This window comes from Octopus bimaculoides, chromosome 3, assembly GCF_046866305.1.
Source record: "Octopus bimaculoides isolate indiv1 chromosome 3, ASM4686630v1, whole genome shotgun sequence".
NCBI lineage: Eukaryota > Metazoa > Mollusca > Cephalopoda > Octopoda > Octopodidae > Octopus > Octopus bimaculoides.
In genome coordinates, this window is record NC_142930.1 from 120,628,039 (window position 1) to 120,654,918 (window position 26,880).

General features: G+C 35.2%; 2 protein-coding genes across 4 annotated transcripts in view; one reads left to right on the forward strand and one right to left on the reverse strand.

Annotated features, from left to right (window-relative positions):
- The window catches only part of LOC128247286 (toll-like receptor 2 type-2), a 28,796-nt gene extending 6,627 nt beyond the window's left edge, over positions 1-22,169 (forward strand). The window contains exons 1-2 of one of the 2 annotated variants that reach the window (XM_052966166.2): positions 14,219-14,423; positions 17,720-22,169. In XM_052966166.2, the coding sequence (XP_052822126.1) occupies positions 18,191-20,281 (2,091 nt within the window). In that variant the 5' untranslated portion in view covers positions 14,219-14,423; positions 17,720-18,190 and the 3' untranslated portion in view covers positions 20,282-22,169. Of the gene's footprint in view, positions 1-14,218; positions 14,424-17,719 lie in introns of those variants that run through there. The other variant, XM_089349509.1, reaches the window with a different exon arrangement.
- A 4,139-nt stretch (positions 22,170-26,308) lies between these two features.
- Positions 26,309-26,880, reverse strand: part of LOC106868092 (uncharacterized) — a 44,596-nt gene continuing 44,024 nt past the window's right edge. For both annotated transcript variants that reach the window (XM_089349511.1, XM_089349510.1), the window contains exon 8: positions 26,309-26,481. The gene's annotated coding sequence lies outside the window, so the exon portion shown is untranslated. The remainder of the gene's footprint in view (positions 26,482-26,880) is intronic.

Here is a 26,880-nt window from a genome sequence, read left to right on the forward strand (position 1 = left end):
CTTCTCCCCAAGCAAGCTTCATGGGATTGCTTATTTAGTCGGGAACGACCTATCCCTGCATTGGATATACCAGATTACTTGTTACCTATCGCGGTCTTAAACAACCTGACAACACACTTCAATACTAGTATTAGTATTATGGAATCACTTCGACCTAGTTTTCTATTTACTTATGCCACATTATTGGCTATGAAGTTTATAATTTTTCACCAAGCAAATCTTTAGCACTTTTGAACATAATTCAGAAGTGGAAAAATGAGAGATTATTTTTCTTGGTTGATTATAAAGCAGACACTGAGAATAAAAGATTCTACAAGTTTCAACTGATTGTGAGTTATGGAGAATTGAATCAGTCAATAAACAGTTCAATGAATCGAACTTCTTTATTATCAGATACAATATTTGATATTAGTATGAAATTTCCTCCAAATTATATCGTCAGTCTTTACACCTAGTAAAGAAAAATTTGCTTATGGAAAAAAATCATTTGATACCAAATTTTCTCTTTCATCCCTTTATTCCTTCTCTTAATGTTAGTTATAGTTACTACGTGAGATTTAATATTATTAGTAACCCAGCTACTTTATCAAACAGCCTCTTGTTGTCATTTTAACATGTGATATGCACAGTATGATTAACAAACTGAAGTAGGTTTATACTTGTATGTGTGTATATAGGTATGTAATTATATATGCATGAAAGCACCTATAAATGGGTGAATGACTAAATATATGTATCGCTAGATTATGAATTTTCTAAGCACGTTTTAGTGTGTTTATGAATGTATGGATACATGAGTGTACGTCTTGTGTGCGTTCTTGTGATTTTTGAGTAAATTGCCCTAACTATCAGTAAACTATAATTAACATGACTCATGTTGAAGAGATTAAATAAAAGTCAAAGCTTTTTAATCAGGAAGCGTTTTTTTCCTCCTTCTTTCTGTTGCTTTATCTCGTTTTTGATTTGCTATGTATTGGTGTCACAAGGATAAGCTGTTGGCTTTAACAACTAAAACCTTTCCTTGATTGAATTACATCCTCGATTAGGCCGACAGAGTTCACACAGAGTTTCTAACAAGATTATATTTTCTTTAACAATTATATACATTTTATTATTATTTTCTCTAAAGTTCGTTCACAAGAGATGACACGGTTCCTGCGTTGGTGTGTAAATATTTATAAGCCAGTCAATTGGTGTTTAGTGGGATGCGATTTAAGAGGTGTACGTGTGATGTTACAGCGCTGTATCCGTTATTGGAGTAGGACCCAATTGTGTCTCATAGTTGAGCTTCGTTGAGGATCGGTAATCGATGAGAATGAAATATTTTCCGGGCCTCAATAGTAGGTCAAGCCATTTGAATACAGTTTAAACTATTTTCCTACGTATGTTTGACAGAAAATAGTAAGACATTCATGATTATTAAGATATTTGCATTTGTACTGTTTTGGAACATTTATGGCTGTTAGTTCAGATAAGAAAATATTTGTAATGCTAGTTTCATGTTATGGATCATAAAATTGCAGTATTATATTTATGAAATTAATTCATTATTATTTAAATTAGTGTTTCTCAATTATTTTTGTTTATGAAACTCATTTGATTCCTATTTAACTCTACTGGATCCCAATGTCACAAACAAAAACACTAATATATTTTTATAATTAAATATCATTAGTGATTGTATAAAAAAAAACTGTTTAAATACTTTGTGAATTGTAGATGGACAACCAGTTTATTGCACAAATTTTAACTACAAAATCTTTTATGGACCCTGGTTGAGAACGACTAATTTTAAATTTATTATTTATACTGTCTTCCACATTAATAGTTCACCAATATTTGGCGAACAAAATATTATTTGAATGTTGTACCTCCAAATAACTATACAACTGTAGTGATATAGTTATATAACGAAGTCGCACCACATTAGCTCTTGTCTGTTGCTGTTTCCTAATCAGTTGTTTTACATTGGATTCGATGCCAGCGCTGCACAAAATTATTTCTATTGACCAGAGAAACCTAGATGTGTTGTTGATTAAATTTAAGTTTTCCAGACTAATCAGTCTTTGTCGAGACTATTTCCGGTATTTATACTTATTGTAAGTTTTGACCTATCTATTCGTGATCGACAGAGAATGTTATCCATCAGGATATGTATATAACACTAAGTTCTACTCTAAGTAGAAATTTTCTTATTTAAAGTAAATGTAACAATAGCCTTTTTTGGTTAGGTCACAGCAATGTGCATAAGAACCCAGCTATAGCAATGCTGTTAACCAACAGGCTGATAGATAAGGTTATTACTATTTTCACATCTAATCTGAAATCCACGAATAATTATCTTGATAATGATCGCTGATTGAATTGAGTAAAACATATTGACAATCTTAAGACTGTGTAAAATATACTGAGAAAATGATATTCTGGAAGGATTATAGAATTAAATTTTGCAATGTTATTAACCTGAAAATATTAATTGTATCTGTTAAGAGGAATCCGATTGTAAAAGATTCAGATATGTTTGAATATTTGGTCTTAGCACTATTTAATTTCTTTTATAAAAGAAAACAACATTCACTACCATGGTGATTATGTAAAGAAAAGTATTTTTGAATGTGATAATGGATCCATTCACTTTTTTAGTGGTTCTACTAGTAAATTCACATAATATTAAATTTTCTGGGTATCCTTGTCTGGTCTAAAACTAGGGCAAAGAGTATATATTTAATTGTTCTGGGTTTGCAAGGAAAGTAAATAGTGTTTAACCATGGTATGATGAGTTGGGTATAGTAACAAGATGAAAATAGATTGTTGAATGCAGTTAAAAATATGTTATGATGTAGGGTTGACGTAAGTTAGACCAGATTATTGCATTTTCATCCTCTTGAAAGATTCCGTAGTCTAGCACAATTTGTTGGATATTACCTTTGTATAACGAATCAAATGCTCTAGCGAAGACCTCGAATAACCGAATAGCAAAAATAGTCTTTGCTAAAACATTTCTCTATAATTTGTATGATAGTTAATGTTCTTTTCTACTCTATACACAATACCCGAAAATTTATTGGGTGGGGGACAGTCGATTAGATCGATCCCAGTACACAACAAGTACTTTATCGATCCCGAAAAGATGAAAGCGAAAGTCGACCTCGGCAGAATTTGAACTCAGAACGTAAAGACAGACGAAATATCGCTAAGCATTTCGCCCGGCGTGCAAGTTTCTGCCAGCTCGCCGGCTTTCATATTTAATACTAGACGAGTTTTGAATGATTCTACATCAGTCCACTCTGATTGCTACGGAGAATTTTCTCGAGCTCTCGCTGGACGCTATTGTGTATTGTGATGTTAAAAAATCTCAGCTGCAATGAATGACAGGTTTAGTATGCTAAACCTATCACATTGCAGGGAGAGGATGGATTCAGCTTCAAGTGTATTAACTGTTTGGATTTCGAGTGTAAGAAGAATTGCACATATCGAGGAGTGAAATATATCATGAATTTCTACAGTTTTATAGACCTTATAGAATAGGTTGTCCAAAGAGGAGTTCGTCCTATTTACGTAAAAGGCAGGTAAAAGCATCCACTACACTCTCGGAGTGGCTGGCGTTAGGAAGGGCATCCAGCTGTAGAAACTCTGCCAAATCAGATTGGAGCCTGGTGTAGCATGATTATTATTATTATTATTATTATTATTATTATTATTATTATTATTAATTATTATTATTTATTATTATTATTATTATCCCAGTGCCATCAAAGTGGCACTGGGATAAAATATACGAAGCCAAGTATACCCATCATCATAATCCGTCTGATAAGGATACACCAGGCACATGCATCACAACCATATGTGCCCAACATGGTGATTTCATATGAAAATAAACACCACATGACCTGGCAGGTGGGCCAGTTAGAATTTTCTTCAGGGCGAATAGCCCATCTCGCTCAAATGGTCCCTGAATAAGTGTTGTTTAAGGATGTTGAATGAAACACCAATATTTCCAGAGATGGATTATCCAAACTCTAAAGTATTCCTCTCAACACATGGCTATGATGCTCCCCCACTGATTCTGTTCCTGATCAGAGATGCACGTATTGTCAGTCACTAAGGGAAATGCTCAACTGGTTAAGGTGAAAAAAAAACTGACAATCAAATCTGTGGTATTGAGTAGAATATTTGCTGTAGCCCATCTTTTATACCGACACCCAAAAATGTACATAATAACACTTCTGGTCAGTTAAGATTAGAAGCCATGAGAGTCACTGTTGAACAAGACACCCAACTTTCCATCATCACAACCAGGCACATGCATCACAACCATATGTGCGCTACATGGTGATCTCATATCAAGATATACAGTGCAGGAACTGGTAAGTGGGACCCAGTTACAATTTTCTCCAGGACGAGTAGCCCTTCCCGCTCAAAAGGTCCTTGAATAAGGGTTGTCTAAGGATGTTGAACAAAACACCCATCTTTCCAGAGGGGAATTATCCAAACCCCAAATAATTCCTCTCAACACATGGCAATGATGGTCCCCCATTACTTTTGCTCGTGATCAGAGATGCACATATCGTCAACCACTAAGGGACATGCTCAACTGGTTAAGGTCAAGCAACTGACAAGCAAACCTGTGGTATTAAGCAGAATATTTGCTGTGACCCATCTTTTGTACCAAGACAAAATAATGTACATGATAACACTTCCAATCAGTTAAGATCAGAAGCCATGCGAGCCATTGCATTGTACTGCGTCAGGGCATTTATCATCATCGTCGTCGTCATCATCAACATCATCATCATCATCATTATTTAAGGATTGATGTTACTCCTCCTGAAAGTAAAGAAACGATACAAAGTGTGCGACTGTTACCGAATGAACAGTATTTCGACATGAAGTAGATTGAGATGATTATTTTGGACATGTGGAAGTGTCGAAATATTATTATTATTATTATTATTATTATTATTATTATTATTATTATTATTATTAGTTGTTGTATGACTTTTGCTTTATATTTGTACAAGTTGACTCCAAGTCTCACCTAAAGACCTCAAGAGACAAGTCAGAAGTTCGATTTAGTGTCATGATTTGGGCGCCAAATATTTGGTTTTACATGAACTATTGTTCAACAGAATGTCTGTCAAAACATAAGTAAATTAGAAGTTTGTTTTAAAAGTAATTTGATTATAATATGATAGTTAAGATGACACTAACATTTGTTTGCTGTTATGTACGTTTAAAAGTATTTTGATACTGATTACGGACTGAAATATTTTGGGGATGATATAGACAATATTGTATGTAGGATATGGGCAGTTCCCATGAACATTATTATTTGAATTTCCTTCATTTTGGGATTTCTTGGTATCTGCGTTAGGTAGTAATCTACCCCATTTCCTATTATTTCTATAACACCTATGACAACGGATCTTGTTTTACTCTTGAGGTTCCACAGTTTGCCAATTTCAAGATTTTTATATTTTCCTCGTTTTTGGTAGGTCTTGACAGCCAGATTTATGTCGATTGGAACAATGATATCCATGAGGAGGCATGACTTTTTCTTGAAAGCCTTGAATATAATGTCTTGCTTATTTGCATCTATCTTTGTCAGTTTGATCGATGAAGGTCCAAAAGAGTAAGGTGTGATCATTTTCAAGCACTGGCTGTGGTTTGCTTTTATCAAGGGGCAGGTCCAAATCTTTGCACATTACCCAAGGAATATATTATGCTGCTCAATCATGCCTGTTGAGATACTCTGTAAGTGCAAGACTGCAAATGAAGACGACATGATCGATGGTTTCATTTTGTTGTTTATGCTGCTGTTCTTTAATATGTTGCCCCAATCAATTAAGATCAGAAGTCATGAGAACCACTGCCTGGTACTGCATCCGGGCATTATTATTATTATTATTATTATTATTATTATTATTATCATTATCATTATTATTATTATTATTATTATTATTATTATCATTATTATTATTATTCACGTTGGTGAGCTAGCAGAATCGTTAGCGTGCCTGTGCAAAATGCATTGCGGCATTTCATACGTCTGTATGTTCTGAGTTCAAATCCCACCGACGTCGACTTGCAATTTCATCCTGTCGGATTATGAAACACTGTGGCCTCCTCCCCTAAAATTTCAAGCGTTGTGTTTTTAGTAGAAAGGATTTTTAAACTCACAGACTCAGTTATTTCATCTGCTCTGAAGTTACTTTCGTATTCAATTTGCAATCTATAACAGATTTTAACGACTTGCAGGCTATGTTCGGCGGGGTCCACCCTAAATTGTTCGAAGATTTTAATTTTATTTTCAGTTTTCCTTTTTTCTGTCAATCATTTCATTAACACCTTTATCATACCAAAAAATAATTACTCGTTGTTAAACCAAGTGTCTAATGTGATCTATTTGTTTGTTCTTTTTGTTTTGTTTTGTTGCCTCGTTTCCAATGTACTAATGAGTTATTTTGTACTTTTTCCTATTTTGCTATTGCTTCGTTTTGAAGAATTCATATTTCTTCTGAAGAACTGCTTCCTTGATAGTTTCAAATTTGTCAGTGTAAATTTCCAAGATGCTAATACCTCGATTTTGAACGAGCAGAATGCAAATTTCTATATGCAGCTTCCATTATCTGTTTAAAGCTCTGCAAATCTAATTTATATCTTGATGACGAACTGGTCATACATTTCCTCATTGTTATTCCTCGTAGTCCAGTAATATTGTGTATTGAGATTGGGATTGATTTGGGTTTTATTGACACGCAGATTAGGACACCCGTTACTGGACACGATTCGATAACCAGAATGAATTTCTGAAAACCGCTGTGAGCTTCCAAGTTCATCATGTTGTTAATCCACTTTAGGTTGATGAATAAGAAATGAAGATTTGCTTTTGTGCTATTTGAGCAAGCGTATATCCATAATTTACTTCCGTTTTTCTGAACATTTGCAATTCTGCATAATAGTTCGTTTTCTCAAACAAATTTCTATGATGTTAGTAGCAACACTAACTTGAAAATAATACAAATGAAACTCGATAGCCTCCATATGAAATGTTATTTAAGTCCATATTACGACGTTTGATCTGTTTCTCGATATCCTACGATCACTGCACTGAAAACTAAGCTTATAAGTGTCTTCACGTATTATTAAATGATTTATTACCTGACATTACTAGTTCACTCTTTCATTTGTAGCTATTTCGGAATGTAGTTGCGACTAAAATTTATACTATAATTGCCAGGGTTACTGAAGTTGAACTTCATAAATATCTTGATATTCGCTGAGCTGATCTCACTTGCAACTTCCCGCCCATACACACATACAATGACACACAGAGGTATACATACACATTCCCTACATATGTATGTATATATTCACATTCACACGCTAATTTACAATATCTACCTCTCTTTCATAGAATGAATTATGCTATCAAATGTAAACTACATTCAAATTGAGTTCCTGAAATGCTTATCGAAATTCATTCTTAACATAATATTCAATATCCAATAATATGCAATGCAATATTTAGCTTCATCATGGATGATTATAGTATATTCTATACATGATATAATAATATATCATCCAAAATATTTTATTGTATAATACGCCATTAGCAATAGGGAACGTGCTATGTTGGTAGATAATATTCACACAACTCGAATGGATAAAATGATATGAATGTGGCTCTCATAGAAACAATCTTTGAGAATACGAGATCGAAATTCCTTGCAGAAAACATTTCTCATTTTCATATATTTTGAATTTTTTATTCGAAATTCATGAATTTTATGAAAGACATATATGATGCTGTTCTATATTTAAGGGATGAGGAATTATGTACATTATTTATATTATTTACATTTGACCCAGGTTCGAAATTTCCTCAAGAGACCTGATGAAAGCTGGAGGGTATATCAGCCAAAACGTTGTGTTAACAACAAACAAGATGAGGACAAATATTCCTGAAATGTAAATAATGTAAATAATGTAAATAATGTATATAATTCCTCATCTCTTAAATATAGAACGGTAGCGTATATGTCTTTCATAAAATTCATGAATTTTGGGCATATGGCGTAGTGGTTAAGAGCGTGGGCTACTAACACCAAGATTCTGAGTTCGATTCCAGGCAGAGACCTGAATACCACTACTACTACTACTAATAATAATAATAATAATAATAATAATAACATCGAAAAATACCTTAGGAATGAAAACCCAGGTTCGAAATTTCTCCAACACACCTGATGAAAGCTGGAGGGTATATCAACCGAAACGTTGTGTTAACAACAAACAAGATGAGGACAAATATCCGTTGAATGTAAATAATGCAAATAATGTACATAATTACTCATCTCTTAAATATAGAAGTGGAATATAACGTATTTCGTTTTTGTATTTGGTTTGCAAATATTTTGTTCTCAAGTTTTGTCTTGAAACGTATTCTGTTATGTTCGGAGAGGGTCGTTACCTCAATGATAAACACACGCACTGGTTCATTTTCATTAGTTTATCCATTTTATTTGTGAATTTAACCAATTAACTAATCAAGTTTCTGATTAATCGTTCTGTCAATCAATCGATGAGAAAACTATGTCAATGTCCTTTCGTTGCAAATCGCCATTTCATCAATTGTACATCTTATCTACTACAGGTCTGCCTCAGGCTAATTAAAACTGGTTCATACAAATCTTCCTGTTCTTCAATAAATTATACTCCCAACAAAATCCCTATGAACTCAATATAGAGAACAAGTTAGGGTTAGGGTTATGAGTATTTTTGCCAAACCCTAACCCTAACTCTAAATCCTGAACCCTAACCCAAAATACCCTAAAGCTAAAACCAGTACAAACGCACGAACGATGTCATAAATAACAGTACCGCCGATAGGTGTTGTTGACAAACAACGGCACTAATTTTATTCAAGGGAAGAGATCTCATTACACCGCTAGAACGTTTTGTTTACATTCCACAACAGTAATTGCTTTCACCTCAATAGACGTCAGTGATTGGTTGAAATTACCGGAATACGACAACTTTTACATGAAATAACTTCGAATATAAAATTTTTTTCTCTGTTCTATAAGACAAAATATACATGAATACGAAGTTTTGAAGTGTTTCGGTAGAAAACACACTAAATGAAACATAAATAAAAAGTGGCGCCCGCCAAATCAGAAAGAACCGAAGGGTTTAGTCGAAGAAATCCACCCCAGGACGTGTGTGTGGGTGTGGGGGGACATGTGGGTGTGATGGGTTATACAAATTTTCCGCCTATGAAGTTAATTGACACAGCATTGGCCGGCCCTATACTCTAGTATAAGGCATTAGCCCATGGTGGCGCGCAGTTAGAACGAACACGAATCCACGTGATTGAAAAACGAGTTTCTTAACCGTATAGCCATGCCTTTACCTACCACAAAACAGTTTAAAAGGACATCATCACAATTGTGAAGAAAATACAGAAACAGAGCCAAACACTTGCTTATGTACATATATGCAATACTGCTTGTTTACACAAAAGCGTAGCCTTGTATGATGTCTATATACAGTTAATGTATGTGAGCCTTCATTGTAAAGTGCACACTCTTGTATGATGAGACGTCCAGTTAATAATCGTGCGGAGCCCCCCCCCCCCACCTTCGGTTACAAATGACCATGGGATTTCACTTAGAAAGTTACCCTCCAAGGCACAAGTCCGGGCAAGGTTGTTTATGGAAGACCGATGTTATTCAAGGGAAAGGCAAAGGGGCCGATACAGCTTGGCAAGTGTGACATCGCAACTCATTTCTACAGCTGAGTGAACTGGAACAACATGAAATAAAGTGTCTTGCTCAAGAACTCAACACGCAACCCGGTCCGAGATTCGAACTCACAACCTCACGGTCGTACGATCGTCGCTCTGACCACTGAGCCATGCGCCAGTTAATAATATACTTTCAATAGAGACAAATCGTAAAATTATGGATTTATATTCCTGCTTTAGAATTTTTAATTATGTATCTTATTTGATATGTTTAACATGTCCTGTTCTATAACTGAAATAATGTGTATCTATCATGTTGTTGATGAATAGCGACGGAGGTCCTTTGCACTGTAAAAGTTGCTTGCGTTTAGTAACTGCTAGATATCTGGTTGTTGTGATACTGCTGTCAGATAGTCGGTAGGACCGTTCAGTTAGCTGCCTACGAATCGTTGACTGATTTATGAGAAATAAATTCTACCAATTTCACCGCCAAATAATTCTACTTAATGTAGCTCCAAATATCTCACAAGAAATTCCGGTATTGTATGTTTCCCCACTCTATTAAATGTAACGGCTACCATTTCCGCTATATATATATAGCAACATTGGTTATAAGGCAGTTATTTGCCTGTTTTTAGACAGCTTGAACAGCTTTAAACTCCGTTTAAATATAGAAAACTAGTGCATAAAAATATCTATATGTAATAATAACTGGAACGTAACTAGGTATGATGTGGAGGCGCAATGGCCCAGTGGTTATGGCAGCGGACTCGCGGTCGGAGGATCGTGGTTCCGATTTCCAAACCGGGCGTTGTGCGCGTTTATTGAGCGAAAACGCCTAAAGCTCTGCGAGGCTCCGGCAGGGAGCAGACGACCCTGTTGTACTCTTTCACCACAACTTTCTCTCACTCTTTCTTCCTGTTACTTGAGTACCGCTGCGATGGAATTGCGTCCCGTCTAGCTGGGAGGAACACATACGCCATAGAAACCGGGAAATCGGGCCCATGAGCCTGGCTAGGCTTTAAAAGGGCGCATAAAATTAAAAAAAAAACTAGGTGTAATATTTTTTCTCCAAGAAATGTTTCAGTGAGGTTCGTGTGTTAATAAAACAGGCCTTTGCTATGAACGCCGAGGGATCACCAGGCACTGTATTCCGACCTGATTTGCTCTCCTAATTTACGAATTGTTCGGATATTCTGAATTTTACCGAAGATGTTTGTTTTTTCTGACATAGAAATCGTTAAACTTATGGGAAATTGTTAATTTGTATGAAAGTGTGAAAGACGAAATGCCGCTGAGCATTTTTTCTGGCGTACTGACGGTTCTGCCGGCCAGTCGCCTCATACTGAAGTATATATAGTCCTTTCTACTGTAGGTCTGTGGAGGCGGAATGGCCCAGTGGTTAGGGCAGCGGACTCACGGTCGTAGGATCGCAGTTTCGATTCCCAGACCGGGCGTTGTGAGTGTTTATTGAGCGAAAACACCTAAAGTTTCACAAGGCTCCGGCAGGGGATGGTGTCGAACCCTGCTGTACTCTTTCACCGCAACTTTCTCTCACTATTTCTTCCTGTTTCTGTTGTACCTGTATTTCAAAGGGTCAGCCTTGTTACACTCTGTGTCACGCTGAATCTCCCCGAGAACTACGTTAAGGGTACACGCGCCTTGCCACTTGCACGTTAATTTCACGAGCAGGCTGTTCCGTTGATCGGATCAACTGGAACCCTCGTCATCTTAACCGACGGAGTGCCAACTGTAGGTATAAGGCCTGAACTTTGTGGGAAAGTAGTCAGTTGATTACATTCACTCCAGTACTCAACTGGTACTTATTTTATCGACTCATGAAAGGATGAAATGTAAAGTTGGCCTCGGCAGAATTTGAACTCAGAACTTAAACACAGAAGAAATGCCGCTAAGCATTTCATCTAGCGTACTGACGTTGTTACCAGTTACCCACCTTATGAATCAATATTTATGATACTACTACCGGCGACGAGCTGGCAGAAAAGTTAGCACGCCGGGCGAAATGCTTTGCGGTATTTTGTCTGTCGTTACGTTCTGTGTTCAAATTCCGCCGAGGTCGACTTTGGCTTTCATCCTTTCGGAGTCGATAAATTAAGTACCAGTTGCATACTGGGTCGATCTAATTGACTAGCTCCCTTCCCAAAAATGTTGTGCCTTGTGCCTAGAGTAGAAAGGAATATTTATAATACTACTTCGCAAGCATTTTGCCGGTAAATAATGTCATTACTTCTTTCAGTTCGTCATAAAAGGAGATATTTGTTTAATATCTCTCAGTCAGGGTTCAAGCAGTGTGCAAGATCTTATGCATGTACTTTATACTGAGATTATTAAATTATGTGTGTAGAACCAGTTATCTGATTTGATTATCACAACTGTAGTGCACGAGGACATGAGATACAAGCTGTACGGACCAAGAAGTGCTCAATATATCTCTGTAAAGACCCAGGAGTATCGTTTGATATGTGTCAAGCGGTTACGTAACAAAGTTGGAAACCTTCACACACATGCTATGTTTTCGTACTTCTCTGATTAGAAAACTTTCGACAAAGACCAGAAGCTTAAGGCGTTTGTGTGTAGATCTTTATAATGTCCCCAGAGTGATGCGCACAAAGTTTCTAGCAACTGCAATGGTTTCAGAAGTGGTGAGTAACGAAGGACAAGCCACCTCACATCATTCAATAGGGGTATTAAAATTATGCCAAAAACTGAGATGCTGAAGAGAGTTGTTAAACCCTGGATGGATGACGTATACATTAAAAGGCCATGCGCGTTACAACAATACTTAGCACTTCTTCACAAAGGCCTTATAATCTAAGAATGGATGTTAGGAAATATTTACGATAATATAACATCAATTAGGTGATCTCTAAACTGACCAGATTTACATTTCATGAACGGCTGTTTGGGCAGTTTTTCAAAGGGAGATTATTCGACATCCTCACAACACTATAGATTCTCTCTGAAGTACGCCATTGTCCAGGAGATGAGAGAAATGAATAAAGACCGTTTGGTACAAGCATGAAAGAGATTTCAGTGTTTAATCGAAGAAGTGAACAGAGCTGAATGCGACTTCGTAGAATAATATGAAAATGCTGCTTACCGAAAAGATGTGCACAAAACTTTATTAGAATACGTCTCTGTTTTTTTTTGTATGTGCGTGTTAGATTAGAATTGTTTATTAACTACGAAGTATGTCCTCAAATACCTCTTGTTCACAACCTGTGTTTGTGTGTGTGTTTGACCGTTGACTGAACACTATTCAATTTTTTTTCTCCGTGTTTTTCTCCTTGTCTCCGTATTCTTTCTGTTGAAGAGCGTAGCTCGAAACGTCAAAGACTTTCCGTATTCCCGAGCGTCATACTAATATATACTTTTGTTATTTACACCACCTGTCCTCGTCTGTTGTTATTTTTTGTATATTCTCCTACATATAGATAGATATGTTTATATAAAGATATATACGAGTATATATACAGGAGACCAGTAGGTGGACTGGTCAAGCGCTAGAAGAAGATCACATGTCATGTGTCTCCTAAGACCGAATAATTCTCAAATCGTATACTAAGTTGTACTCCACAAGGAAGCACGTGTATACGCTATAATTTTTAGAACCGTATACACGTGCTTCCTTGTGGAGTACAACTTAGTATGCGACTCTCTAAATTAAATCTATCCAACATTCTGTACTGATGTGAAAAATATATTTTTCGGTAAGAAAATGTTAATTTCGAAACATATGTTTGCAGATAATTGTATTTTTTTTTGTGTAATTTTCACTGGTGTTGCCCGCTTTACGTTTTTGTTGCTTCGCTAAATTCCCTTTGAGAATTATTCGGTCTTAGGAGACACATGACATGTGATCTTCTTCTAGCGCTTGACCAGTCCACCTACTGGTCTCCTGTATATATACTCGTATATATCTTTATATAAACATATACAATAATCCTTGAGATCTCAGATATTTTTTCTGAATCTCCTTGATTCTTTTAATGTGCTAGTTACCTGGTATTAAATTGATATTAATTAATATCCAATTGTTTACCCCATTGTTTAATATAGATAGATAGATACATAGATAAGTAGATAGATAGATAGAGAGAGAGAGAGATAGACACGCGCACACACACAACATAATTATCATCACCACCATTATTATAAGTATTAACATCGTCGTAGTCGTTGTTTTTGTTATCGTCGCTGTTGTCGTCATCATCATCATCATCATCATCGATTTGTACCGATGGCAATATACATCTTCCTCCCACACCAAAGAAAGAAAACGCAAAATTAAATGAACGCAAACAAAACATTTCATTCACTATAAATTATTTTTTTTTATTATTATAATTTATTCATTTCATTTATTGTCTTTTTTGTTAAGATTTTATTCGTTGCTAAGGGCGTTGTAAACTTGTAAACTGATTTCTAAAATGAGGATGTTAACGTTATCAGTAAAGTCTTGTAAAACACAAACAAAACAAATTAAAACGAGTGCCGGCGATATTGAGAATATAAAAATTCCTTCCGCTTTTATTCAGAGGTTGCTGTCATTTAACCTTGGATTATGTACATGCATTCTGTTTAGTTTTTCTTCACAATTGCCTCTGTTATCAAGCCAAATTAGCAAGATTGGCAGCGAAATTAGAGAACTGTAAGTATTTCTTTTCTAGTTTTCGTTAAATGTATTTAAGTGTATGTTTGTATCATACGCCATTTATACTGAGCCGCTGTGGGACGTTATAGGACGGGTACTTCTGGCACAAACAAGAAATAGGTGAAAAGACACTAAGACGTTGCTATTTACTACTCTGAAAAAAAATGGCATTGTAGAATGTAGTTCTAAATTTATCTAAGATGCATTGTTTTTAACATAAAAACTCCATAAGAGATGTTATCTGAGCAGATGTACTGCAGTAACTAGCCTATCAACAGTGTGCACACATTAATATGATACATAAATGCCTATTTCAATTAAATAAAGGATCAAATACGTATACCGGATTTCCTGGATTAAAAAAAAAACTGGACTTTTATTCGCAATATCAGTTAGTTTTACAGATTTCTATTTAAGAGATGAGTAATTATGGACATTATTTATCTTATTTATATTATTTACATTTGACGGATCTTTATCCTCATCTTGTTTGTTGTTAACACAATGCTAGGACACAACAACCTTCTAAGCAGACTGAGTGCAGATATGAATAGCATACAGGAATAGGTATTAAGGAAGGATATGAAAATATTATATTTATAAGCCCTAAAATTCACTCCATAATTGCCCACAGGCATATGGCGTAGTGCTTAAGAGCGCGGGCTACTAAACCCAAGATTCCGAGTTCCATTCCAATAATAATAATAATTCCAATAATAATAATAATAATAATAATAATAATGAACAATAATAATAATAATAATAATAATAATAACACCGAAAAATACTTTAGGAATGAGAACCCAGGTTCGAAATTTCCACAAGACACCTGTTGAAGGCTGGAGAGTATATAAGCCGAAACGTTGTGTTAACAACAAACAAGATGAGGATAAATATCCGTGAAATGTAAATAACGTAAATAAGGTAAATAATGTCAGTGAGTTTCATTCATCATCTCCTATATCAGAGAAAATGATATATCCGTCAGATGTATCTCTCTCTCTCTCTCTCTCAATATATATATATATATATATATATGTGTGTGTGTGTATTCACACACATATATATATATACAGGGTGCAGTAAATAAACTATCGCCTACATCTCGTTTTAGCAGAACGTTAATTAAGATTCGGTTGAATTAGGTACTTAAATTGAGGCACCTTGTTAGATCAATGTAATTAGCAAACCCAAACAATAGAGGGTGAATATAAAACTCTGTGCAGAAGTGTTGGCACTTGATATTCTTGCAGTGCATGCATATAACACGACCCAACTTACTGAAGAGATCTGCTGTTGGTAGTTTAGACATGTACTTTATATGAAAATACAAAATTTCCGAAGTGCAGATTTCAGGGTAAGTGAATAAGATATAAATGAATAACACAGATGTACAGGTGTCAATTCATGAATTGACACCTGCATATCTTTGTTACTCATTTATAATTCATTTTAACAGATAAATTTGCCAAAGTATCTTGAAATACTAAAAGTAAATGTATTCAACAAAATCCCCATTGACTTCAACCACGGCCTCCAGATGACTTCCAGAGCTTCCTTGTAACTGGCAAACTTCCAATCAAGCTGAAGGAGGGTAAAATATGCCCTATTCATAAAGGAGGTAGCAGAGCAGAGGCCTAAAACTACGGACCTATCTCTCTGAGCTCGCACATCAGCAAAGTTATGGAACGAATAGTCAGAAGAAAACTAATCACCTTCCTTGAGGAAAATAACTTGCTGACTGACACCCAAAGTGGTTTCTGGCCAGGAATAAGCCGCTTGACTCAGCTCTTGCAATAGTATGATTGGGTGTGGAAACAGCTGCTCAATCGCTCAAATGTGAATGTGATATATCTCGACTTTGCAATGGTCTTCCATAAAGTCGATCATGGAAAGATATGCTAAAAACTGCGTGACCTTGGCATGGTCGGGAAATTGGGAGAATGGCTGCATGACTTTCTGAAGGATAGAAGTCAAGTGGCAGTAGCCAATGGAGCAACCTCCAATGACACGCAAAATAGTGAGCATTTTTTCTGCAAGGCACTGTTTTAGGACCACTATTGTTCATAATAGCCCCCTCAGACATGTCCTGAGCCACACAGAGAACTACAATAACAAAATATGCAGATGATAAAAACTCTCATAGATAATGTAGAACCCCGAACACGCTATGCACCTGCAATGTTAGTTGGATGAAACATACAAGTGAGCTGAGAGAAATAGCATGCAGTTTAATGCTGAAAAGTTTCAAGCCTTGTGCTATCAGCATGCAAAACTAAATGCAATACCAATTAAATACACTGGACCTGGAAGGATTGCAATCCTAGATACACAGTCAGTGCGAGACCTAGGCATGTACATGAGTAATGATGCATCCTTTCATGTGCATGTTGCTAAGTTGGCAATGAAAAGCAGGCGGTTGACCGGATGGATTCTTAGAACTTTTAGAACAAGAGATCAGAGAACCATGATGGTCCACTGGAGGACACTTGTCCTAAGCCGCTTTGACTATTGCTCCTAAGTAGGATCACCAGCCAGTGTAAAATTAATTACAGAATTTAAGGCAGGCCAACGAAGCTACACGAAGAAGATAGCCTCTATGCAGCATATAAGCTAATAGGAAAGACTCAAGAGATTAAACTCTATTCTTTAGAGTGTAAGCGAGAAAGATATGACCTAGTATACATGTAGAAGATCCCAGATGGACTTGTCCGAAACTTTGACATCAAGAGTTACACTAATGTTAGAACAGGTCGCCATTGCATAGTGCCAAAGACTCCAAATTTGCTATCACGATATAGGACAAGATATTACAACAGCCTAGGCTTTAAAGGCCGACAACTCTTCAATATTCCTACCAAATCTTTTTAAAATACAAATTATAAAGGAAAATATAAAAGACCAATTAATCGGACGTCTCAAGAAAAGAATAACCCCTGATCAACTAAGAATTAAAGAAGTCAGGCATATAGATTTTTGTAGCCAACTGCCAGGTATTTTGGACATCTAATAAGCGAGTAATCATATGTGATAAGAGAATTAACGATTTATTCATACGGTGACTACTGCTAACTTGTGCTATTCACCTTAAATATATATATAATTAAGAAATCATTTTCTCCTCCTGTCATAAGAAGTTCTCCGTAGTATTTTCTGTTATTTCACAATGCTTCAAGCGAACTACCAAAATCTTCATACAAGTAAATATTTAACACTGTATTTAAACAGATTAACTCTTGATGTAGAAAATAATTGTAAAAGTCATACTGTTGACGCATTCTTTCTTGTTTCAGATCTGGGATGAAAAGAATCTTCTACTCTGATTGGTGGAAAGAAACGTGTACTGGATTCACAAACATATACATGGATTCGGCAGCAATGACAGAGGTTTAATTTTATAAGGCTAATCAATTGATATTATTTCCAAATTTCTAGTACCATATTTCGAAACATTTTAGGGGTTTTTTGTTTGTTTTAGGTTGGTTTTTATTTTTTTATTTTTTGTACGATCTAACAAATACACATCTTACATTAACTCATCGATATGATTCAAACAATTTTAAAGAAATAAGAAGGTTAATGAAATAATAATTCATATTGCAAATTTTAAGAGCGGCATTTGCTTTCGTAAACAACGTTCCGATTATTGTGACATCGTAAAATTTTGAAATAATATTTTAAAACTATATCTAATAAAGAGAATGGTGAATTCAAATGAACACTGTGAAATTTGAAATATCCTGATAATTCTTTATGGGATAAATATGGATCTTTGTCATTCCTTGATACGATTAATTGTTTTAAAAGCTATACTTGGATTTATTGTCATATCAACCGTCGAAGGAGATTATGAATGCAATACAAACGAATGCTTTTGCGAAAATTTACCCTATATACCAAAGTTCCCAGCCAACACAACGTTTGTAAAAATCATAAATCCGACGTTTTCTCAATTTGATTCTAAAATCTTGTGGAATTTAACTACTATACATTTAACAAAATTGTCATTTATAGGATGTGTATTTCACAATGCATCTAAATACGTTTTTGCAAGATTGCACCTCCTAGAAATTCTTAATTTCAAGCTGTGTAAACTGACCCAACATGCCTTGCAACAAATCTTTCGCAGTATTTCAAGTATGAATATAACTTCGTTAGAATTTGATGGAGTTAACAAAAACAAGTGGTCATTCCAATTTTTACAAGGTATTACAAATTACAATATTGCTAGGTTTTGTGTAATGAGATCCAAAATAAACGTATTTAATGGTAGCGAGCTTCTACCCTTAAAGAATTTAAAAATACTTGATTTAAGATTTGATAGCATTTCTAAAGTTGTATCTTGGGGAAAACACCCATATCTAACAGATCTGAATTTATATGGAAACTTCATATACTATATGGTTCACTTTGTAGACACTAGCGGAAGAATCTCATTTCCCATGTTGGTACGTTTAGAAATATCTTTATATCGTTGGAATATTCTGGTCAGAGGAACATTCAAAGGACTGGATAAGGTAAAAACATTAGGCATCTATGCTCTGAATTTGCACTTAATAAAGCCAAAAGTATTGACTCCTTTAAAAGAATTAATAAACTTTTCCCTCACTGCTCAGAAGTCACTCTCATTACAATTGGGCAAACATGCTTTTGAGAGTACAACTTTACGTTCGCTGACATTGAGAAATATTACATTAGAGATCCCAAAATCAAATTTGAGCGGTATATTTAATGCATGCCGTCATATCACTTTACTGAAATTTCAAGCTGTATCCATCAATGGAAATGCATCCATAAATGAACTTTTAATGGATTTAAAAAACCTTGAATACTTAGAGCTAACCGGAAATACGATGAGAAATGTTCCAGATTGTGTATGCGATATGAAAAGGCTTCATACGCTTATTCTTTCGAGAACATGGATAAGAAAATGGCAAACGACAAACTGCACTGTGATGAACATTTTAAGGGTATTTTCATTATCGTATAATAGAATATTTAACGTTAATAAGACTTCTTTCTCTAAAGCTCTCTTCTCTAATACGAACCTTAAATGGGATCTTTCCCATAATTCTTATATATGTAACTGTCGAATACTATGGTTTAGAGACTGGATGAGACAAAATTCAGCGCGATTGATACATTATCCTAAATCATATTTATGTTCCAACCCTGCTCCAGTGAGATTCCTCCAGATTGCTAAATACTATGTTTCGTGGGATTATTGTGCAAATATATCAAAGCAATCGCCCATAGCTGTGTCAGGTTGTGTGCTTGGAACACTCTCTGTTATTTTTATCATCACTGGACTAGTGTCGTATATAAAAAGATGGTCGATACGATACTGGGTTTATCTTTTTTTTGCTAGGAGAAGGAAATACCAACTTCTTGAATGTACGAGTGAACATAATTATGATGCCTTTGTCTGTTATTGCGGTTCTGATGTTGGATGGGTTACCAAATACTTACTCCCCATACTCGAAGAAGAAAATGACCTACACCTCTGTTTGCATGACAGAGATTTTGCAGTTGGTAATGATATTGTTGATAATATTGTAGATAGTATTCAGCAGAGTCGTAAAGTGGTACTGGTATTATCTTCTGATTTTGCACAAAGTCAATGGTGCCAATTTGAGACTAGTCTTGCACAGCAACGGTTATTTGAAGAGAAAAAGGATATCATCGTACCAATACTTCTTGAAGAAATACCCACTGAATTACAGACTATGAGACTGGCTCTACTACTTAAGCAGAAAACGTACTTAGAATGGTCCAATGAAACACGTGGTCAAATGCTGTTTTGGGAACGCCTCGTTGAAATTCTCCTGGAAACATCTGCATACAAGGAAATTTAAATACAAAGTAACACTGCATTTTGCAACATTTTTCTTCTGTTCGCTTCTTTTGCCTTTGGCTCTACCAATTTGTTATTACGTTTGTTCTTGTGAAACATATTATTTTCTTCTGATACTGTCAGTGAAAAACCTCTGATTTTGTTTTGTGCCAATTTTTTTTTTCAATTATTTCTTAGCATTTTTACTCGCGTATCTTCATTTTATATCATTCAGTGAGTTTTCAGCTGTATTTTTTATATCTATTTTATCAAATCGAAAAATATTTCCAAGATATTTTTATCATCTGGACTTCATCTAAACATGATTAGGCTGTACCTATAACAAAGTTTATATTATTGTACAAATCATTTTAAACGGCGAGCTGGCAAAATTGTTAGAGCTTCAGAAAAAATACTCTACGATCGATATTTCTTTCGGCTCTTTACGTTCTGGGTTCAAATGCCACCAAGATCAAATTAGTCATTCAACCCTCCGGCATCAATATTTTACCAGTCAGGTACTGAGTTTGATGCTATCAACTTTTTCCTCTCCTGAAATTTATTGGCCATGTACATAAATTAGAAAGAATATGGAAAGCTGGATTTGTTGTCTTTTAGTCTTGAAAGGATTTTCAAATATTGTTTTGGTTTTTATACAATATTGCCTACAATGTTGCTGATATGTTAAATTAAAACAGATACAGAATGAAGAGAAACAAAATTAAATTGCAACTGCGTAGATATTAATTTGGAATTAACAAAAGGAAAATCATGGACGTTTTGTGGTTTAAAGTATGTGGTTATTTAATTTATTGGACACATTAACCATTTAAAGTTAATTCTCAATTGATTGAGTGTGAAACAAATTTAAAAGACTGTCGGAGAATGCAATGCTGAAATTTCTGGAGTTTCATGGACTCCTTTTACAAGGCATCTAGCTTCTCAGTGAAGCAAACTCTGAAAATACCAACATTACTATAGCCCTGTTGTCACTACGCTGAAGATTTCCAGTTGGGAAAGGCATTAAATCGGAAGTTGCTACCTTACCAAGATCTCTTTATGTGTTTCAAAATGGTCATCAGATGTATTGATCGGAAATGTGGCAACAATATCAACTGGGAGCTACAAACAGACACCTGATTTACAGACGACATCAGCTTATCGTAAAACATTCGATTATCTCTGATCATGCTGACAGAAATGGACATTCAGATTTCATCTCTACGCCTCAAAATAGATTGCATTGAAACACAGTACAAACGTGCAAAATCGTAGCAAATCTCAGAATAGTAGTGGAAAGCAATAGAAAACAGTAACATATGCTGAGGAAGGAACATTGGAACATTGACATTCTGAGTAGATTAAGAACAAGTGATGAACGTTTTCGCCCCAATTAAAGATTTGCTGTCATATTCCAACTGTACTTTAGTGTATGTCGTTGCTATTCAGTGGACAAAATCAGGTACATATAACTATCTCAAGGCACTCTCAGGATGTGGTGGGCCTCTAAGACCGATGAGATAATGTCGCTACTCTCTGAAACAATGCATCAATAAGATCATAAAAGAAAACTCGTCCGCAAGCATTCTACCGTTTGCAGCCCGGCAAAGGCAGTTCCTGAAATGTGTAACTGAAGTATTCTTATTTCATAGTTGCTATCTATTTTTCTTCAAAAGTATCCGCTAATAATTATGTTTCCTTTTACATAAATTATTGTTTATATTATATAGAGTTTATTTTTTTTTTATTGTAGTCTTGTTGTAAGTGTATCGTCATTGATATATCTTCATTATTCTAAAGATTGGTGCACGACTAAATTATAGTCGTCTAAGTGAATGTCACCACTTGTTTAACTATTTTTATTTAAAATTTGATTAACGATAGTGTGGAAATAAATTATCTCAAAACAATATCGACTATTTTGTTTTCATTTAATAATCATAATTTCCGTTGAAACCATATAATTTCAAAATTCAACGTTTGCAACAATTCCATTCATATATTTTTGCTTTTTTCTCAAGTAAAATAAACTTTCGTTATATTTCTACGTTCGCCATGTGAAATAATTTCGTTAAATTTTCAGTTACACTGTGTGAAATGTTTCCGAACACAAACACCGCTAGTGGCAATGATACAGTTTAAAGACAGGCTGAGAACAATCTTACTCTGTCGACGTAAGCCAATAAACTTAACTGAAATAACTATTGTCACACAAATTCAGTTTGCACTTTACTTAACCCAACAAACGTCGGCAAGTGTCAGCACAACCCTCAATATTGAATACGTAATATATTCATTTGGAGGTCAGGACGACGAGCTGACAGAATCGTTAGCACACTGGACGAAGTGCCTAACGATATTTCGTCTGTCTTTACGTTCTGAATTCAAATTCCGCCAAGGTCGACTTTGCTTTTGATCCTTTTTGGGTCGATAAATTAAGTACCAGTTGCGTACTGGAGTCGATCTAATCGACTAACTCCCTCCCCAAAAATTTCAGGCCTTGTGCCTAGAATCGAAAAGAATATATTTATTTCAAGGCGGCGATCTGCCAGAAACGTTATCACCCCGGTCGAAATGCTTAACGGTATTTCGTCTGCCGTTACGTTCTGAGTTCAAATTCCGCTGAGGTCGACTTTGCCTTTCATCTTCTTTGGGTCGATAAATTAAGTACCAGTTGCGTATTGGAGTCGATCTAATCGGCTGGTGCCCTCCCCAAAAGTTTCGGGTCTTGTGCCTAGAGTAGAAAATATATTTTTGCAAAGTATCATTATTTGTTATATACGCTAGTAGTGAAATGCTACACATTATCGGGAAAACACTAAAAAGTCTATCAAGAATGCATATCGAATGTAGATAAATGGGCATGTCTGTTATCATATTAAATGTATTTCAAAAAACATTTCTAGCCTAGCGCGCCAGTAGTGCTAACCATTGGATGCATTATTTGTCCCAACAACTCACTCTGTATTTCCGGTAAACGGAATGTTTATTATTACTAGAATTTTTTTAAAGAATGTTGATCAATTAACTTTATTTTACAAAATTTATGCCTCAGTTATTCTCGAAACTGATCAAATATCATTGTTGCAATAAACCAAGTGACTCCAGATCGTTGAGCACAAAGATTGGACAATAGGAAGACCTCTTGTTTTGTATTTTTTTTTTTTATTCTTTTGATTTCTTTTTGTTCTTGGAACTAAAAACAGATTTCCAATAACAGACGAATACTCTGTAATGTAATAGAGAATATCGTCTGAAATCAGCTGGATTTTCCGTTCTAATCAATTACTCTTAAATCTGAAATATTTCAACACAAGTGACGAATTCTATCAGTGTTAATGTTATTCACTCCCGGTACATAACAGCATTTATATACATAGATTTTCATTACTAAATCTTGAAAGGATAACAACACTTCTATGGATTTCAAAGTCAAAAGGCCGAAGAATGTAACAACGTCTTAATCAGTTATTTAATCCGCAATCAAACATTTTCCATGAAACCGTAACGTAGCACTGCCTTCCGGGTGGTGTTTATTTTACTAATGATACTTTCTGGTATGTTCAGAGGGTGTGGCAGTCCACTCAGCATGCCAAAATAAGAGCGAAACAACCCTTTAGGTTACCTAGATTGACTTAGCTAACACCTGTTGATCATTTCCCCGTGTACACATGAAACATTACATTTTTTTCTGTATTGCGTAACTAATGAGATACCTTTTAATGGTTACAACTTAATGTGAGTATATCCATTGGATTGGCAGTCATGCAATATTACACCAAAGAATTCTTGAGTAATTGTGGGCATCAAAATATGCTTAATGACGAGATGCACCATTTTCCAGTACAACTTCACTTGCATAAAGAATTGGCACTGGGTGGAGCCAAATGTCTTCAGGCATAGCAGAGAGATTATCGAAACTTAGTAGTGAGATTATTGTGCGATTTATGGATGATGCTACTAACCTAGTGGAAACAGTGCAAAGCGAAATATCACCAGGTGATATTAGATACGCTATTCCTCCAATGTAAACAGTACAGTAAACCTATGACAAGAGATGGTCAGTAGTATGATGGTAGCTCAAAGAATTCCAATTAGAGATTAAAGAGGAATATTCCAACGAAGAGACTTAACCGTTGAATCATGCCACCAAGATTATTGCAATTAAGAACAATAGCACACAAAGAGCGCAAACCTCCACCAAGGCAACACCAACGTGCTCTCAGAGATGACTTTGAAAATGAGAATAAATGAAATAAACTCGACTGCTCTCACAAACGAGAATACTGAAAATTAACCCGATCGCTTTCAAAAATTAAGTAAAGAAAAAACGAAAAATAATCCAGAATCCTTGTCCGGTACCCAAAATCAATTTGTTCGTGCCAGTCGCGAGGCTAAACATCCCTGAAAGTTTCATCCGAATCTATTCAGCGGTTCTTGAGATATCTTTTCCACGGACAAAAGAACGCGACTGAAAATAATACCTCCGCCTTAACGAAGGCGGAGGTAATAAGTCGAAACAAGGTTTAATAGCCATTCACAGCTGCCGCTTAACAAGGACATTTAGGGTGTGATATTACCCACATGTCCAATTGGCAAGACACTTATGGGTTGTCAAAGTTTACAGAATTCCGTTAGCAAATTTGGAAAGTTGTTGAATAAGTTCCTACGAGAGTAGGGCCAAACAATAAGAGTCATAAAAATCCGTAGCCACTGTTCATAGCAACTACAATACGCGATATCATTAAATGATATCCTTTTATAATGGCCTTAAAAATATTCTGTATTTCTTACATAACGTGAATATACTGTAGAAAGTCACAATACTGCAGTTCTCATCTTAAGTAAGTATCTCGTATAAACGTATAGAGTAATCCCTTGCCATATCGCGGTTCACATATAGCAGTTTATTATTTAAGCTTACGTCGATTTCCCTGTGGTGCTGTTTTACATTTATAATAAAATATATACAAGTTATAAAATTAATAGAAAAAATATATACAGTACAGTACTGTTTCTACTTCTCAGATTTTCATCTATCGCGGGGAACTTTGGGGATATTTTTTAAAACGGGGGCCACATTTTTCATTAACGAAACACTTTGAAACTTGGAACACTGGTAGAATGTGTCATATAAAACATCTTTTTCTCTTAGTCTTCTTTAAAAAAAAAGAAATCCATAAGTTATTCCATGTTAAAGTTGTCGTATTTCCGTAATTTCAACCAATCATTGACGTCCATTCAGCCGATATACATTAAGTGCCGACTACATAAACAAACGATTCTGAAACAATTAACCCTAACCCTAACCCTAACCCTAACCCTAGGGTTAGGGTTAGGGTTAAAGCAAATTTAAAATGAAAAAAGCAAATAAAACGAAGGTATGGAGATTAAATACGCTTTACACCGCTTAATCAGCCAAAGGAGTAAATATAAACAACTGAATACTTGTCAGTGATTGGTTGAAATTATCGAAATAAGACAATTTTTTACATGAAATAAATTCGAATACAAAAATATTTTTCTGTTGTATGTCTTTCCGTACCAAAAACACTACGTAAAACATTAATGAAAAATGTGGCCCCCGTTTTAAAATAGATCCAACTTTGGAATATAACACCCGCGATAGTCGAGGGACTACTCTAATGCTAAAAGGAACTGAAATATATCAGAAGCAGACGAAATGCGTCCAGCAACGGCAGAGGAATTCCTTACAATTTCAAACCGTTAGCACGCTGGACGAAATGCTTAGCGCTATTTTGCGTGTCGTTACGTCCCGAGTTCAAATTCCTATAAAGTCGACTTTGTCTTTTTTTTCCTTTCGGGGTCGATAAATTAAGTACTACTGAAACACTGGAGTCGATATAAACGACTGGTCCCCACTCCAAATCTGAAGCCCTGTGCGTTTAGTAGAAAGGATCATTATTATTATTATTAAAGCGTGCTATTCTTTTAACCTTTTTTACATACTACACTTGAGACAGTCGAACATTTAAAATTTCATTAAAAATAAAAATATTGAATAATGAGAAAAATATAAAACCGATTCTGTATTTTTATTATTTTATTCATGTATGTATTACAAGAACTCTTATTTTCAAATATAAAAATCTTTACTTCTTCTGTTTCCAATGTTTCCAAGGTTAATAAAACTCTGAATTCCCGAGCAAAATGCACATTATGAGATGTTTGCATGGAAGAAGTACCACATCATGCATCGGTCTTTCAATGAAACAATAGAGTAAATATTCAAATGAGATTGTAATTATAATTAATTATAAAAACATCAAGCTTTTGTAAACTGTTACGAGGTGCTATGTGATATCTACCTAAGTTCAAATTTGTGCCAAAACCAGATACAACTTGTTACAAAGAGTTTTTACCTTGCAAATGTTAGCAATTATTTTCATTTATTATATATCTAATATGATATAAACACTGACACAAACAAAGTATATTATAGATGATTTGAAACTAAGACAATAGTCCGCATTTATCTAAATATATCATCATTCCACGAAAACCATTCGGTCGGAATGAATGAATCAGTCATTATTTATGAACAAGCAACAAAGAGGGTGATACTGTAACCAATATATCATCCATGTATATTCACAATTA